At 39.2% G+C, this 18,107-nt stretch overlaps 2 protein-coding genes across 2 annotated transcripts; both read left to right on the forward strand.

Annotated features, from left to right (window-relative positions):
- The first annotated feature begins 2,193 nt into the window (after positions 1 to 2,193).
- Positions 2,194 to 5,999, forward strand: eif4ebp3l (eukaryotic translation initiation factor 4E binding protein 3, like). The gene is made up of 3 exons (XM_067518380.1): positions 2,194 to 2,606; positions 4,184 to 4,360; positions 5,467 to 5,999. The coding sequence occupies exons 1-3, from the start codon at positions 2,474 to 2,476 to the stop codon at positions 5,493 to 5,495; spliced, it is 339 nt and encodes a 112-aa protein (XP_067374481.1). The 5' UTR covers positions 2,194 to 2,473; the 3' UTR covers positions 5,496 to 5,999.
- A 3,694-nt stretch (positions 6,000 to 9,693) lies between these two features.
- On the forward strand, positions 9,694 to 17,731 carry LOC137133891 (cysteine-rich and transmembrane domain-containing protein 1-like). Its single transcript, XM_067517997.1, has 3 exons — positions 9,694 to 9,854; positions 12,386 to 12,702; positions 14,297 to 17,731. The coding sequence occupies exons 2-3, from the start codon at positions 12,405 to 12,407 to the stop codon at positions 14,398 to 14,400; spliced, it is 402 nt and encodes a 133-aa protein (XP_067374098.1). The 5' UTR covers positions 9,694 to 9,854; positions 12,386 to 12,404; the 3' UTR covers positions 14,401 to 17,731.
- The last annotated feature ends 376 nt before the right edge of the window (positions 17,732 to 18,107 follow it).

Consider the following 18,107-nt stretch of genomic DNA (forward strand, 5'->3'; position numbering starts at 1 on the left):
TCCACAATCACATTAATTAAAATTGTATTTAAAGATATATACAACTTTGATTTCCTTATTCAAAACTAAAACTAAAATATGTAAAACTCCTTAAAAGTTAGAAGTGGCCATTTTAACATTAAATTACTAGACTAGATATCTGTCGCACATCCGTAATTTAATTCTTCCCATAGTCAATAGGAACATTTCAGATATAGACAATAATATTCTTGCTGTCCACACCTGTCATTTCAGATATCCACGAGGTCATTCTTCTTATGGAAAATGACATTACTCTTGCCACTTTTTTGTAATGAGCTTTCAAATTCAGATCTCTGCCACCTCACTTTAGATATTCACACTGTTCATTTTTCTGCAATAGTATTCTTACATGGAAAAACTGCCTTATATTATCTCCCTTATAATTTATATATCGATGGATATGGGGCAAATGTCACACTGTGTTGAATTTCGGTTTTGCTGCACCATGTTGTGTGCATCACCCTTCCCCAAACACCTTGCTTTTGGTACGTTGGAGTCTTATTTTGAACTGTCTTTCATGATACTAAAAAGTGGTGTCAGACTAGGTCGATGAATGCTACCAAACAAAAGATATTTCAGTAACCACTGTAGCAGGATGAGCACACACCCACAAAATGGTGCCTTCCAACAGTCTTTGTGGTGTGATATAATCTATACAGGCTTAACCAGCAACTCATAAAAAACATACATTAATGGCATCATTCAACAGCCCCTTCTTGGTACATTTTCCCTGGCAGCTGTTTTCTACAATACTGCATTTGGGACCATATTAGTTTGAACATGTGTTTTGCATGGTGTTGAATAAATGTACACATCTCCAAACTTTAAAGAAATGTGAGACAAAACGTCATCTGCCATGCAAACGCTATATCGATATCGCCCTCAAGCGGTTGAGAAATAGAAGTATTGTCCACAGCTTTATACACCAATCAGGCATAACATTATGACCCCCTGTGCAACGTAACCAAGATAGTGGCTCTGCCATGAATGATACTTTTACAAGGTTATAATTTGTGATATGATAAAATGTGATAATTCTACTATGCGTTTTATTATTGAGGTCAAAGTGGGAATGGAGTCGTACTGGAGTGCATTATAAATATTTCCCTTCTGACAGTTTCAACCTAAAAACTTAACTTATAACGTTGTAAAGTCATGGTACAGTCGCAGTTTTGGATTACATTAAATTACACAGGTGGTCATAACATTACCTTGCTTCATGGTCCCTTCATTCCTAATCTAATGCAATGTAATACTTAAACAATGTTATGATTTAATAATTAATAATATAATTTTATAATTAAATTCGAAACGTTCTAGGCATAATAGCAGTGTAATATTTAATTTCGTTTATTGCCTTTTCTAACTAAAAAAACACGTATAACAGAGTAAGCTAAAAATATAAGTACTAGGTTACAACAGAAGTAGACATACAAAAATACGGATAAACATACATAAAATAGAATGAATTAAAAATACAGATCATTCGCCATAGAAAAATGAGAAATAGCGCAACAGTTGAAGTCGATCAGAGATGTGCAGCGGATTCGTGAGAAACGTGCACACTTGTACACACGTTGAAACGCCTGTAGGGGGCAGTGCTGTCGAGTGAGTAAGGTCGCGGTGGAGTTGTTTTGTAAACCTCAAAAGCCCTGAAGTCCAAGTTTCATCTTCATTCCTTTTACCCAATTAGCCCAGAACAATTCTGCAGGAATAAAGAGCTGAGAAGATGCTTGAATGAAATACTGCAGCTCGATAAAACCAGTGAGTTGGTACAATTTTTATAACTTCATATAATTTTAAGTGACTACAAATTAAATATTGTACTGGCCTGTTTACTATACATAACAATTCAATCACAGGAACCCAATCGAATTGCAACTGGCATTTTAAACTATCTGTAATTCCTTTATAGAAACATTTCTTGAAACTAAAATATTCATAGTCTCAGCAAAGCACCTTACAGTAGTATTTTCACCGTCCTCATAAGATTTACATTTCAACACATTTCACTGCTTCAGTATTTTTTTAATGTCAATCTTAATTCAGCCAGGTCTGGAAAATATGTTTACAAGTCATTTCCAGTCCACTGTCTACCGAGGTTATCACCGCCCTCACGGACAGTCTGCTATGAGAAAACATTCGCACCACGGAGCGATTTCTCCACGTGTCTCCTTGCTGTTGCACAAAAACATCACGAGTGGCTGCTGCAGCTGTGGGAGCTTCAAGTGCAACACATGGTATCGTTTAGTAGCGACGGGCACTACTAGGCCTTAGACTGACAGCTAGTTGGAATAATAAGTTTATGACTTAAATTTGCTTTTACTTTGGTAACTGCAGTAGTTGTAAAAGGCTTACAACTTTGAAGCTTTCTGTACAGAGCTGTGAGCAACCATCAGCGAGAGGGCTCCTTAAAAACTTTGCCTTCAGCAGCTACACACAGGAAACTAGAATGTCTGCTGGCACAAATCAAGTGAAAAGCTGCCCCATCCCCACCAGGGTGCTCACCCTCAAGGACTGGTCCCAGCTGCCCGACTGTTACAGCCAGACACCCGGGGGGACGCTCTTCTCCACCACGCCAGGAGGTAAGAGCCGATGAAAAAGGAGTTTTTTTGTTTTGTTTTTTTTTTTAAGACTGACGTTTTTTCTTTTTCTTTCAGTATTTTTTAAAAACTCTTTACTTTTGCGAACTGTGTTCACCTAACAAAACTTGCAAAAAGTAGTTCTCCAGCTTCCAACTCAGTAGTTTGTGCGGACGTGCAAGTGATCATATTGTTACCGCTTAGAGAAGATCTCGCGAGAAGCTGCAAAGCATGTGTAACAGCCTTAAACTGCATGGCCTCAGCTGATTTAATAATAAAAAAAGTAAAATAACGATTGTAGACAAAGTTTTAGAATTAGTTAAACTACAGATAGAATACGGGTTCAGAATCACGATGGATAAATTGCCTGTTGCTCACATTCTGCACAGATGGGAGCAGCCTTCATGTTGTAAACAAAGCTGCTGTGTGTGTTGGTTTACTTTTCAGACCAAACTGTACTATTGCTATTTATCAGTTTACAAATTAACTTTTTCTTTTCACTCATTGATGCAAACATGCCTTGTGGCTGAATCAAACCCTCTGTCAGAAGACAACCAGAGCTGCTTCTCTCTGGTGCAAGAAAATGGCAGCAACTTAATGTGCTCATGTCCAGCTGTGAATGCTGCAGAGTGATTGGTTTCAGCAGTGCTGTTGAAATTGTTTATGTCCTATCCACTCTGCGTTTTTCTTTGCATTTCAGGAACAGTAGAGAACATTTTGTCCAAGGGGGTGAGGGGAGGGGACAGTCTAAACGATGTGGAGTATAAGCAAGTTTTTTTTCATAGGTGCCAAAAGTTGACATCAGGGCTAAACAGAGTAGTAGATTGTAACACAAGTTTTGACTTGTATTAAACAGATTATTGCTGGCTATACAGCACTATGCCTGACCACCCCCCACTCCACCCCTAATTCCTCTTTGCCCAGGATGAACAGCTCACTCATTTATTACATAACATGTTTTTCCTAGCAGAGTGGGGAAGCTGATACTGTGCAGACTAGTTCAAACTCTAGGAAAGAATAACATGAGCAGCAAACCGCTCTTTGACCTATGTCACGTCCTGGTCAGAGTTATCGCAACACAATGTTTATGACACTTTTGTCTCTTGCAGCTGGTCTGTTCCAAATGGCTTCAGACATGAAACATACCAAATAGACTTGATTTTATTGAGCCTGATCTTAAATTATGTAACTGATGCAAGTGCTTGAAATACTAAGCATGGTGCTCCTGCCATCAACGTGCGTTTTGACCCAGTCACAGAATGAAACATGTGGCTTTAACCTCAAGGCCTTTCACTTCAAAGAGAGAATGTTTTGTGCTTTTGGGATTTCCTAGAACTTGTTGTAGTGTTATCCTACATCCCTTCCCTCTGAGCACACACACACACCCTTTACCCCTCTCAAACCGGCTTAGGATAATAATTTGTTATGCACAATGCTTTAGTAATAACTAGACTACAATTTGGTCCTGTTAATTATTAGAATTCAGTCTGTCATAGTTTGTCTTTGTCAGGTGAAATTGTAAAGTTTGTTTACTGCAGGTCAAACACCAGATGATCTTTTTTTCTTTTTCATAAACATAGGTACCCGTATCATCTATGATCGGAAATTTTTGTTGGACTGTCGAAACTCCCCTATTGCTCGGACCCCCCCTTGCTGTCTGCCACAGATCCCAGGGGTAACGGTACCTGCTACGCACCCCATGGGAAAACTGCAGGATCTCAAAGAGGAGGCAGAGGAGGAAGAGAAGGACATTGCAGGTAAACATACCCCTGTGATGGGGCAAAATCGATTGTCCTTGTTTTGTCTAATAGTGTTTTAAATTCTTATCGCAACCTATACGGAAGTTATTCAGATCAGTTGGGTATTTTTCTAACTCATTACTAAAGTCTGTTAATTACATGTAACTAAACGAAGACTGACATTTGTTCCCCATAGCTTGCTTTTAAATTCTATTAGTAATGGATAATTCGGTGACGGATCTAAAGAGGAGGAACAATTACAGCAGGCGAAATATGTTATGATCTTAAAATGTAAACCCGAGTACATTTTACAGACACTTTGAAAAAATAAACACATCCCTTAATGTGGCACTGCTGCAAACCTACAACCCTTTTGTCCTTACTCTTAATGGTACATTGTTGTAAGACTTCAGCATGTGCTAATACAGCAGATAGGTGCTGCATGTGTTGCTGTGGTGTCATGTCCACATTTTTGCAGCACAGCAGTTGTTCTGTGGAGAATCGGGACAACAGCTGCTCGGTCATTATCACCACGTGTACCTTCATAAACACAACTGGGAGTTTCAAACCAAGGCCAGTGACCTACCACTCTATCAGAATGTATTTCACACCTGATACATGATAGGCCTTTTTATCTTTCTGGCTTAGACCTTGGGCTTGAAAACTCAACTATACTGAATATTCTGTGTTTGTGATAACCTCCTCTGGAGAGTATAGTTTAAGGTTCAGAATTTTGGTTTGGCGTTGATCCTCTTGTGGAGTATTTTATGGCAGTGTGACCAATGTTTTGGCGTCGTGGGCAAATTTAGACAGCTATTTATTATCAAGTGAAATGCTTCCAGGCATCAGTCTGTCACCCTCCATTCCTTCTGTCATCTAAAGACCTTGGGGATTAGGGTTGACCCACTTTTACTGCATCTCCCCTTGACTGGGTAGGTAAACACACAGGAAATGTCATTGGGTTTAGTTATGAGCTACATCCCTGTTTTGTTTTATGCAAGTTCTGAATGTATTGCTAAAGGCTGTGACTTGTTGCTTCCTTTGTAGTCTGTTATTGTTTGGTTGTGCTTAAGTACAAATGTAACTAGTGTGAACTTTTTACTTTTTCTGTCCCTTTTCAACAGATGACAACCAGTTTGAGATGGACATCTGAGCTCCAGTATTACCTCCTGTGGAGAATTATTAGTTAAAACACCTCCAGGGTCGTTACTGACCGTAATGCATTACATATGAAGCTTTTTTCACTTTTTTTTTAAACAACAAAAGCTTTTGTGAGTAGCCAAAAAGAATTGGGGTCGGGTCGGGGTGGGGTGGGGGGGCATGAAGCGCCAAATGGTAATAAATGGGTTGACTGGTTGCTCACTCACTTATGAGCTGCAACAAGATTTGAAAAAAAATCTGTTTTGATTTCACTTTTTTTATCTTTTGTAAATATAAAAATGGTACTGTGTAGCCTATTTTTTAAGTTGGGGTGAATAAGATGATTACATGAAAACATGTAAAATAAGGGTTTTCAGGCATCAGTTTTTTGTTGCATTTCCCTCTCGTAATATTGGGGGTTAGGGCCTACTGAAAGATCACCTCGTACTGCTTTGAATGGATGGGGAATGGATGAAATGTGAATAATTTCAAATAAAGGCTTTTCAGACTTCCAGCAGCCATGTGTTTATTTTTGACTCTATCCATGTATTTGATCCTCTTAGTTGGATCAAATTCTGTTTTGAGCAATGTTTACAATAGTTTGGTTGTTTGTATCTATGATGTGAACTGTTCCAGTTGTCATGACGGGTCATCAGTCTGTCTCAGGACCAGCACAGACAGACAACCATTCACAATCACATTCGCACTTACGGGCAATTTGGAGTCCCAGGTTAGCCCAACATTATTATCTTTAGACTGTGGGAGGAAATCCATGCAAGCACATGGAGAATATGCAAACTCTACAAAGGGAGGCTGCAGCTAGCAGATGACTTCAAGCTGAGGACCTACTAGTTGTGAGGCAGCAGGGCTAAACATTTTACCACTGCTGCCCTGAATTGCAACAACCGTTATGCTATTTTGTCTTTTATCTTATCACAGAGCACCATGCCGACAATGAGTTCAGCTATATACTCTTAATTTCTCCAGTTCCACGTACACTCTGTATTCAGCCTCTGACACTGGGCAGGGCTAAGTGTGCCTGCTTGTTCCATGCACTGAGCAGTAGATTGGGGAGGCTGACTGTAGGAGTAGGCCTAGTCAAGAAATGTGAACAGCTGCTGCCCGAAAGGTCAAATGTACAGTAGCAAAACTGCTCAGCAATTTTGGGGTGTGGTGTGACACCTGCTGGGGGCAGGCTGACTAGACAGTTATCTCAGATATGCAATTGTGGACTTACTGAGCATTGCACTGAGACAGATGTGGCATACATTAGTCTATTTGGTTTAGTATTGATGGCAACAGGATTTGCACTGCAGTATTCAGGGGAGAAAAGATAAGCTACTTATGTCGTTAAGTTTTTGATGTGTCAGTCTGCCCATCTCAGAGTCCCACACTCTTGCATATATGAATGACAACACTTTTGCGTTGCATTAAAAGTAATAACTGACCTACAGCCAGGAGACTCATTATTTATTACCTCATATTTAGGAATAACTCCTACAGCATTTGTAAACATGTTCACTTTTTGAGCACGAGCACTAACATACAACACTGGATAGAACTTGTCCACTCAACTTCACCTTCATCTAGTGTCCCCAACATGTAGTTCGAATGGGGGGGGGACAAAAATTTAAGTAAATCTTGAATGACTTATATTAAAACCCTTGAATAAATGCTGACAGTCTAATCTTAAAGCACTTTTTGGTTGTTTTATTTCAAGGTAATTTTGCTGGCGTACAAATAGAAAATGATGTCCTCTAAGTACTTTATGGGACCATGTACAGTGATTCTCATGGTCATTTTTTCCAGTCAAACCTGCACTAAATTTGTAACATAATTTAACTTAAAAAATGGGCTTATATTGAGAATGTTTTACAACAGTGAGGCAAGACGTATTTTAAGCAATGCATTTTCTGACTTCCCATAGTGCTGTCATAATAAAATCTGATTGTGCACATTTCAGTAGAAAATTGTATCAATCGTTGCAAGTTGCAAAACAACAAAGTACAGCATTTAGTATGATTCCACAGCATCACAATTTGACTTGCTGTTTTCTCAACCTTTCTTTAAAACACCCTCAGCCTTGTCCGACTGTTACCAACTTCACTTCACCACCCCCTGGTAAACAAGCTCCACTGCCCATCTCATCTCCTTGTCCCTCCCTTTCCCCATGCTCCCCTTCCAGTTTCCCCGTAGAGGGGGTGGGCAGATTGTTCTGCTTAAAGAGGCTCTATTTTTGTCTGCAGCTCTAGTTGAAGCTGATGGTACAGGCACAAGCTAAATTGCTAGGGTGACGATGTAAACAGACACTCAAACATAAACCCGGCTTGGTTACATCTATCATGACTGGGAGGGGACAGAGGCTGAAGCAGGCCACATGCACATACATAGAATTTTTTTTTTGTGTCCTTTCGTACATGCACGTACATAGATGCCCACTTCAAATTACATTACATTTATTTCAGCTTATGCATTTCAGGAATCAGGCCGAGTCTTTTACAGACCAATTGTAATTGTAACAAATGCTGATACTTAATGTAAATGTAGTTATGCTTGTGTTCTTTTCCTCAAGTAATATTGTAAATATAGGGGCTTTTTATACCGAGGGGCATGTGTACTTCACTCTATATGCACATCACATAGGTTGGGGGCTATTGGAAATGACATCCGTATAACATTGTGACCTGATGAAGAGCCAAGTTGGAATGTAATGCTGTCTAGTCATTGCACATCTAAAAACAGTGAAGACACTGACACTCGGCTGACTTGAGTGCAGTGACCATAGCTCTATGTGAGCGGACCCACTAACAAAAAGGCTGCTTTGTAATAAACAGTCAAGTCAGTGATTTTTGTCTTGATCTAAAATAACAATATGATTGTTTGCACACAGAACACAAAAATAGTTCCAAATAGTGAAATGTACACATAGATTGAAACAGTATAGGTTGAAGCCAAGCTTATTGTGCCTACCCTGTCATCTCCATTCTCTTAAAAACAAGCTCTTCATTAATTATTGTTGCCCACAATTAAACTGTCGAACAATAATTAAACATAGATGCTGGCAAGTACCATAAGAACAGTCTAAGCCCCAAAGCCAGGTTTTAATAGTGCTAGAACCTGCCACCATTTTTTTCTTTTCCTTAGGGCTGTTTCCTTTCAGGGGTCGCTACAGCGAATCATGTGCCTCCATATAACCCTGTCCTCTGCATCCTCTTCTCTCACACCTACTAACTTCGTCCTCTCTCACTAAAACCATAAAATTCCTCTTTGGTTTTCCAAACTACCTCACTGACTTTATCTCTGAAACATCTAACATGAGCTGTCCCTCTGATGTCCTCATTCCTGATCCTGTCCATCCTCATCACTCCCAAAGAGAACCTCAACATCTTAAGATCTGCTACCTCCAGCTCTGCCTCCTGTCTTTTCTTCAGTGCTGCCGTCTCTAAGCCGAACAACATCGCTGGTCTCACCACCATCTTGAACACCTTTCCTTTCATCCCCGCTGTTACTCTTTTATCACTTAACACACCTGACCCTTCGCCCTTTCCAACCTACTTGCACTTGCCTCGTCACCTCTTTTCCAGACTTCCTCATACAATATCACAGTTCCTCTTTTGGCACCCTGTCATACGCTTTCTCTAAATCTACGAAGACAAAACTCCCTATGAACTCCTCTGTACTTCTCCATCAGCATCGTCATAGCAAATACTGCATCTGTTGTTCTCCTAAACCGCCACTATCAAGACGAAGAAAAAAATATAGTGGGAAGAGTGTGACATCTGCTGGGAGGAAATCCGTAGTGCACCTTACCCAAACAGGTCTTAAATATGGTAAATCATGTAGATCTTTAGCTATTTGTTAATATTCAACAACATTATTAAACTAGGAACAATATGTTAGCATGTAGATTCAATGTTTCAATGAGCATAACAAAAATCAAATTCCAAGAACGACACCAACTAGGTCACTAATTAATGATTCACACGTATCAGTCACCCCATCTTGGCTTCTTCCTCTTCTCGTTTTTATTTCTTCACCGACTTGGAGATGTAGGGCGTTTTTATTTTTTGTTTCCCCTAGTCAAATGATCAAAAGTCATTGCTTTTTCCTGACGCACACCTGACTATCGCTCTGGCTTTGGATTGGCCGCTGTGAGCAGCGGTTGTTGCAGCACCCAATCTAGTGCTGTGCTGTCCCCCTGTGCTGTTCCCTTCAAATGACGTCACATTGCACACTACGCACTGGCTTTGACAAGACGACAGGGTCGTTCGTTGCGGAAAAAAACTATTAAAAACCGAAGATAGAGCTGTTTTCTTTACATATAGAGACATTGCTGCTATTTACAGTAGACGGGGATATTATTCTTTCCTAGGTAAGTGTTTGAAATTCATCCATAACTCATGTTTTGTGTTTACGAGCCTAATCATCATACATTTCGGGGGCTTGGACACCGACCAGTGCTGAGGTAGATTTACAGTGTGGCCTTCAGGGTCCACTTACATTCGGCTCACGTTAGTAGGTTTTTAGATTTCTTTAAAATTACCGTTAAAATGATCATTTATGTTGCCAACCTCACCTGATGTCGCAGTGCTGGCGCCGATATATAACATTATAAGTTATTAGTGCTACTAACTTAAAGGCATAACGTTTATAAACTAGTAATGTTTTTAGGTTAATATTAATCTAATAACAAACTTGCCTAACTAAAGGCCAAACTCAAATTTAATTTGTACATAGTCGTGACTCAGTTGTGTCTGTTAATGTATGTGTGCGTGCATGCCACGTGTGTGTGTGTCTGCGCCTGTGCACTCGAAATTGTGCTTGTGGTTTTGTTTCTGCTTAATTAAGTCCAACGTAATGTAATTTAGAAAGGAAACACAGGCTACTAGGCTACATAAGGGATGTGTTACATGGTCATCATAGACCCATTGAACCTTCTGTAGGCCTACATCTCATCTCCTGTTTAGATCGGATGCATGTGCCTTCCACCGTCAGATTATTGAATTTGTATTATAACCAGAACACTGACACTTTTTATTAGCTTAACAGCAGCTGTAACTAGCAGTTGTGGATGGGTTTTTACTAATTGTATTTTCAATAATTTAGTTAAGGAGTTTTTGGGTCTTAACCTACATTGATGTTGTTGTCATTTAGGTTAATAACACAGTTAACAGGTTTTTTATTGTAGATTGTTAAATACTGCTATTATAATAGCTGATTTGATAGAGAACTAGGTTCAGATGAAGTTAATGAGCCATCTCAGGTGCACCCTGCTTGTTACTGTGTCTGTACATGATATTATCACCATGACTGTTGTGAAAACATAGTGTGAGCTCATGCGCTTATTCTTGAAATCCAGCATGGGAAAAACAAATGACATGCAGATTATCATAAACATGTCTCGTTTCTAAACATAAACAAGACCTGCAAATCACTTCTTATTGGGGCTTCATAACGAACTTTAATAGATATTTCTATGGCTACATTAAAAACAAGGTGAACTAGAAGGTGAACTTTGAGGTTATTATTGGTATTTAGATGAATGATTTCATGGTTACCCTACACAAGGCCTTTGTCAGACTTTAGTCAGTAGTGTAGCACTCCCAAATTCAACAAATGACTCGAGGTGGAACAATGATCTGATACTCACTGAAAGCTCTTTGTTAATAAAGACAAAGAGAAGTCTGACATTTGTGTCATTTTCACTACTCTTTGATGCCTCATGGTACAATAAAATCAAATCATCAGGATAATGCTGTTCCTCATGGAGTACAGTAACCATAGTTACAGACACCTTGCCATCTGTCAGAAGCTTTAAGAGCACATTCAGGTGTGCATACAATGTACTTATATAAAGAGCTTGTACATATTTCATAGTGGCGAAAAGAGAAAACCCTTTTTTTGATAGGCAACTACAAAGTCATTGGTTTCCCAAATTCTCTTTCCTCTGTTAGTTTAACAAATCACAGAAATACAATATGAGCGTGTGAACTTGCTAATATGACATGTCACATTTGTGTGTTTCTGAGTAAGGAGCAAAAGGAAGTTGTAAGCGACAACCAGTACAGGGTTGTGAATCCCTCTCTCTTTCCCATGGTTCATTTGATTAACCTCTCTTTGTACACGTTTAAGCAGCCTTTTCCATTTGTAAATGATGTTTGTGAACTGTAAGATAAATAGTGCTAATCTTTGGTATGGCTGACGTGAGATGTGATTGGACACCCTAAGCAAACTATAAAATAATATGGAGCATTTGTCCGTCCTTTGTAGCTACAGGGGCAATGATGTTTTGTGATGTTATGATAAAGCATGAAACGGCAGGAAATGGGTTTATATGCTGTGTTTTTCTTTCTCTTCTAGGAAGTGGTTGCATCATTTTTGTGCCACTCGAACAATGTTGTGCACTTATATCAGGACTCAGGGGAATCTATAGCTTAATGCGACTCTAGAGGCTGAATTACATATACAAACACACACACAGGCACACACAAACATTTACACAGTCCATACCACATACTGATCTTATTTGTCTGTTTATTCAAAACAGAATTATTAGCAGATCATGTCTATAAATAGAAAAAGAACCAAAAACAATGATGCTGAATTGTTGTATAAGCTTCACAGTAGCCCTCACTGCAGTACAAGACATTGTTGTTATAATATAGTAATAATATACAGCACATGCTGAATAATTAATGATCAAATGTTTTTGTCTACATATTACTTTATATTTTGAGATGACTTCAACCTTGTAGGCTTTGTGTTGTGTTGTGTATAGTGTATTCACCACATTGACATAATACTAGATTTGTACTAGCATTGAGAAGTACACATGTTTTCTATTGGTCTTCAATATGTCCACAGACTAATAGATTGATTTACTCCTGTTTTCTTCTGCTTCAGGTGAATATTTGACCCAGAGATGAATTTTGAGCAGCCCCCTCCATACCCGGGAAATGTTCCCAGTGCCCCAGGTCACCCAATCCAGGGCCCACCTCCACAAGGCTACCCACCTCAGGGTTACCCTCAACAGGGATACCCTGTGAACATGGAGCAACCTAATCCAGGATACTCTAGCTACCCTCCAGGACCAATGGGCCCGGGAGGTTCTTATCCAGGCCCAGGACAGCCACCTTATGGGTACGCTGGACAACCACAGTATGGCTGGCAGGGAGGGCCACCTCCTGGGCCTGTGTATGGGGAAGCTCCCAAAAACACAGGTGAGTTGTAATGGATATGACGTATTCAAAACAGCATCAGAACAGAAAACAACAGATGGTTGGAAAACAACAGATGATATGAGAACCAAGAGGGTCTTGATAGGCTGCTATTAACTGCAAGGCAAGGGTCAATGAATAGATGAGAGCACTCAAGATAGCAATACCTCTAGGAAGCATAGTTACGAGCTCACCAGTAATGGCCAAGTTCTGCTTTGATCATGTTTATTTCTGTTAATATTTAAAGCTGTTATCATGTTTTGTTTAGTGCAGTAGCTTTGAGCTGTGCCCTCTTCATTATCTGGGACTTCTCAAACTAGACTCTTTCACTTTGTGACAGACCCACTCACCATAAAGAATCTATGGGAAATCTGGAATAAAGAGTAATTATATTGAGAGTAATTTATACAAATATGCCGTTTACACCTAATAATATTCATGTTGGAAATATTTTTTAGAGGGAAGGGTTGTTATTAGTCAGCATGTACCTCACATAATTTGAAATTTGAAAATGTTTGCATTGTTCAAATCAAAATTTGTCACCACAGATGTGAAATAAAGGAATGTGGCAGGATGATTACCAAGATTTATCATCTTTTTTTCACTCTGCTTTAGTTTCACAAACTTTTGTAAGACAACTGTGTTATTCGTTTTCCACAGTTTCTGGGACTGTAAAATGCTAAAACGGTTTACATGCAGAGTAAGCAATTAGGATGCGGTTAAGATCAAAAGTGTGTTAATGCAGTAGCACCTCACAACTGAACATCCTGAATAAACTGTCGAACAAACTGTGAAGCACAAAGTATATTCTAAAATACTGAAAACGAATATGCAGCGGGAACATGTCAAGGGCAGCACAGTGTTAAAGTAAGTATATAGTTTTATTGCTCCTGGAATTAACTTAGATTAGCCCTGTACTGGTGCATCAAAGGAGAGTGTTTGCTATCTGCACTCCTGCTGTGAGTCACTTTGATAGAAATGTTCATTATCAAATATTGGTCAACCATTAACTAGTTCTTTGTCATATTGTTATCAGAGTTCAGTATAATAAGTGGTTGGCTAGCTTCACTTTATCTATTTTTCTACTTTGGATACACAGTCACATTTGTCAATAAGTCACTGCACCTGGCTGGTAAAAGCAGGACCATTGTATTTTCCCACACTGATGCTTAATCACAAAGACAAGTAAGAGAACATGTATGGTGTATCATGCTTCACTCACGTCTGTTCTTTGACTTGTTAGTCTGGAATGGATCCTTACGTATCGACACACAATCCTTTCACATGACTAATTTAGATGTATTGATTGAAGGTGCAGTAAATCCACTTGCTGTACTTGTGGAGTAAAGGGAAACGCCCTAACACCATGTGTAGTACCGAAAGCTCTCATTTCATCTGCTCAATGATAACTCAAAATTGTGCTAATATTGCTTATTTGTAACACTGCTGCTATGGCCTTAGCGAGAATCGGTGCCTCCTAGGATGAATGTAATTTTGGGAAAATCCAAGCAGCCATATTTTGCATTTTTTCCGAATCACCCTGTCAGCTTTTCTTTATTCGTCCTGAACATTTTTTTCTCTTTTTCTTTTCCTGCAGTGTATGTGGTGGAGGACCGAAGGCGGGACAACACAGGAGACACATGCCTGACAGCCTGCTGGACAGCTCTGTGTTGCTGCTGTCTCTGGGACATGCTGACATAACATTATTCCCCAGCTGTCACCCCATTACCTCCTTGACCCCATTTATGTGTCCCGAACCCCATCACCTTCTCCCTAGTTTGCCTTACACTTTGCACTCCCTTACAGCCCCCCCCCCTCCTGTCCCTCTACAAGTGTTTTGCTCGTCTATAAAAAAAGCCTTGATCTCATGTGGAAGTCTCTTCCCAGAGCCACTTAGCTCTTCCTTAATGTTATACCCTCAGCACGGACTGTCGTACTGACCCTGTTCAGCAGCTACTCTGTAGCACCTTGTAACTGAGCTTCTAAACATAACCTGATTCTCAGGCTCTTCACTGTAATCACACACCTAAATACACTAAGCAGCACACACACACAGACACACACCAACACGCAGGCAAAATGGATACACAAAAACGCATACGGACACACTCACAAAAACACACACATATGTAGTACACTTGGATCTCAGGCTCATCTAGTGTGATACTCTTTGGCACTTTATGATGATTACCTCTGCAAGATACTATTCCTGCCTGCCCTTTCAACCATCTCCAGTCCTCTAAAACCCCCTTTACGCTATGCTACATCCTATGCCCCAGGACTGCCCCAAATCCTGGCTTCCCTCCTTAACCCAAAAGCCAATAAGACCCTGTTTGTTAATGATCCACAGGGTGCTCTTAAGAAGCTGATGCTTGAAATGTATCCCTTTCATTTGCACACAAGCTGTTTTTGCAGATGTCAGTCTTCAGGTGGGAATCATATGACAATTAATGGAATACATTTTTAAAGATGGCAGATTTATGGTTGATTACTCTTAGAATTCAATGGCCACATTTTTTTTCATCATGATCCTGATTTGAAAATTCTTTGCATATATTTTAATTTTATAACTTGGAGTTGAAACTGAAAATATGAAAATAACTGTGATTGCTTAACACAAAATGACCTGCTGAATTCCTTTTTGCTTTAGTTGAGAATTGTGAATTAAAATAATTTATTCTCATGAAATGAAAGCCTTTGTAATTTGTGTTTTTTGGGGGAAATTGACCCAGTTTATGTGTTTAAATGATGTGTGTGAGGATAAACGGGACCATACTATATTATGTTTATTTTCAGGTCAATGCTTCCTAGAATATGTTAATTCATTTGACTCTCCATTTCAGCCCATGTCTCTTTATGCCACTCTCCTCGAAAAGTAAACTTTACACGCCTGAGCCAACACCATCCACAAAGGTTAAGCCTTGTTTTCAGTCTTTCACCTTCTCTCAGAGCAGGGTCCCAGCATCAGTTCTGGGCAGTGAAGTAATCTTAGCATAGTGACCGGTGGCAGTATTGCAACTTGCACATTGGCCCAAAATCTATAGACATAGAGAACCATTGTAAAATGAGCAGCTATAAATAGTGATTAAATTTTTCAGTTTACAAACCCTTTGCAAATTGACCCTCTTAACTGTACGAAGTTGATCAACTAAGCTAAATATGATTTGGTAACTGTAGGGTTATTTAATCATTTATTAGTTTCTTACCATTCGTGTGTGCAGGAAGCTGAAAAGTGTTACTGTAAGCCTGAACAGAAACCCAAAAGAAATGAACATTATTGACAGCCAAGATTACGAAAAACAAATTTAGGGAACAAGAGAGTGTATTGCATTATTTTCCACTGCAACATAACATTACTATTCACAACCAACTTATGTAAGCTCCTGGAACAGTGCCAGGCTGCAATTTTAATGTACTGTTACATTCACAATCAATTCCCACAGCAACTTAGACGTATTGGCAAGATTTACAAAACTTCAGTTGTTTGCAATGGACAAATCAAACTATTTAAGTAGCTCAACAAATCTAATATTACAAGTGATTCCTCTAAAGTCAACAGAAAATGTGGCTTAATGACTACTACCGTCTCAAAATTATCGAACCCCTTCTTGACAAGTGTCTTCAGCCCTTTGTAGAGCAACCTTTTGTTGTCATGACCAGCTGAAAATGAGATGCCAGCTTCTGGCAGGGTTCCTGAGGAATTGTAGGTCATTCGTCGTGGACAATCGCCTCGAGTTGGGTTCTTTGTGCTGCAACTGTCATCTCCAAATTCCATCAGAGATTTTTCAATCTGAGATGTGCTTGGGATCATTGTCTGGTGATGCCCCAGCCCCTAACATCACCGAGCTAACACCATGCTTTACTGTAGGCAGGGTGTTTTTTACAGTGCATGCTTGATTCTTCTTCCTCCAGACATATTGCTAATCCATAGACCTAAAAAGTACCAGTTTTGTTTCATTGGTCAACACAGCCGAATCCCAAAACTTCTTTTTCTTATTTATATGATTTTGAGCATGTAGGAGCTGACTTTCCTTGTTCTTTTGGATCAGTATTAGTATATATCTTGGAGTTCTGGCATTGAAATGTTTCCTTGTTTGTGAAAGGCAGTAATTTTTTCTCTTAACTTTAACAATTCTTTTGACTTGACAATTCTTTTAAGACACATTTGACTCTCCATTTCAGCCCATGTCTCTTTATGCCACTCTCCTCGAAAAGTAAACTTTACACGCCTGAGCCAACACCATCCACAAAGGTTAAGCCTTGTTTTCAGTCTTTCACCTTCTCTCAGAGCAGGGTCCCAGCATCAGTTCTGGGCAGTGAAGTAATCTTAGCATAGTGACCGGTGGCAGTATTGCAACTTGCACATTGGCCCAAAATCTATAGACATAGAGAACCATTGTAAAATGAGCAGCTATAAATAGTGATTAAATTTTTCAGTTTACAAACCCTTTGCAAATTGACCCTCTTAACTGTACGAAGTTGATCAACTAAGCTAAATATGATTTGGTAACTGTAGGGTTATTTAATCATTTATTAGTTTCTTACCATTCGTGTGTGCAGGAAGCTGAAAAGTGTTACTGTAAGCCTGAACAGAAACCCAAAAGAAATGAACATTATTGACAGCCAAGATTACGAAAAACAAATTTAGGGAACAAGAGAGTGTATTGCATTATTTTCCACTGCAACATAACATTACTATTCACAACCAACTTATGGTTATTGAATCCCAAAACTTCTTTTTCTTATTTATATGATTTTGAGCATGTAGGAGCTGACTTTCCTTGTTCTTTTGGATCAGTATTAGTATATATCTTGGAGTTCTGGCATTGAAATGTTTCCTTGTTTGTGAAAGGCAGTACATTAGGCACATTTCCAACAAATCAGACATTCAACAATCCCAGAGCCAGAGGTATTTGATGTGATCTATCTCAAGGACACCTAGTTAAAAGTTGTGTTTTTTTGTTGACTTTGAAGAAACCACTTGTAATATTAGTTGTGTTAAGCTACTTAAAATTTACTTGTTTGACCTGTTTATTGTTTCAGTTTGTAATTTTTGCAAATACACTTAATTTTCAATGGGGGGCTGAATAATTGTAAGTTCGACTTTAATGGTGACTCTAAACTGCGTTAACACCAAACGCCCAAAAAACATTTTACCAGACACAGTAAAAAGGGAGCTGCTATAAAATGGTGAATAAATTTATTAAAGCTAACAGGAAGTAACCTGGCATGGCATGTTTTCCTGGGCTCTTTGGGCCCAAAAATCTAGATGTGTATGGAACAGGTAATTTCTATTACTAAAAACAAGAAACATTCATATTTATTTCGGTGTATGAGCTAATAAGCTACATTCATTGCCATTATTTAGGCACCCTCTTGTAGGCTAGTGCCCCATTCTTAGGTTCTTA

This window comes from Channa argus, chromosome 10, assembly GCF_033026475.1.
Source record: "Channa argus isolate prfri chromosome 10, Channa argus male v1.0, whole genome shotgun sequence".
NCBI classification, from domain to species: domain Eukaryota; kingdom Metazoa; phylum Chordata; class Actinopteri; order Anabantiformes; family Channidae; genus Channa; species Channa argus.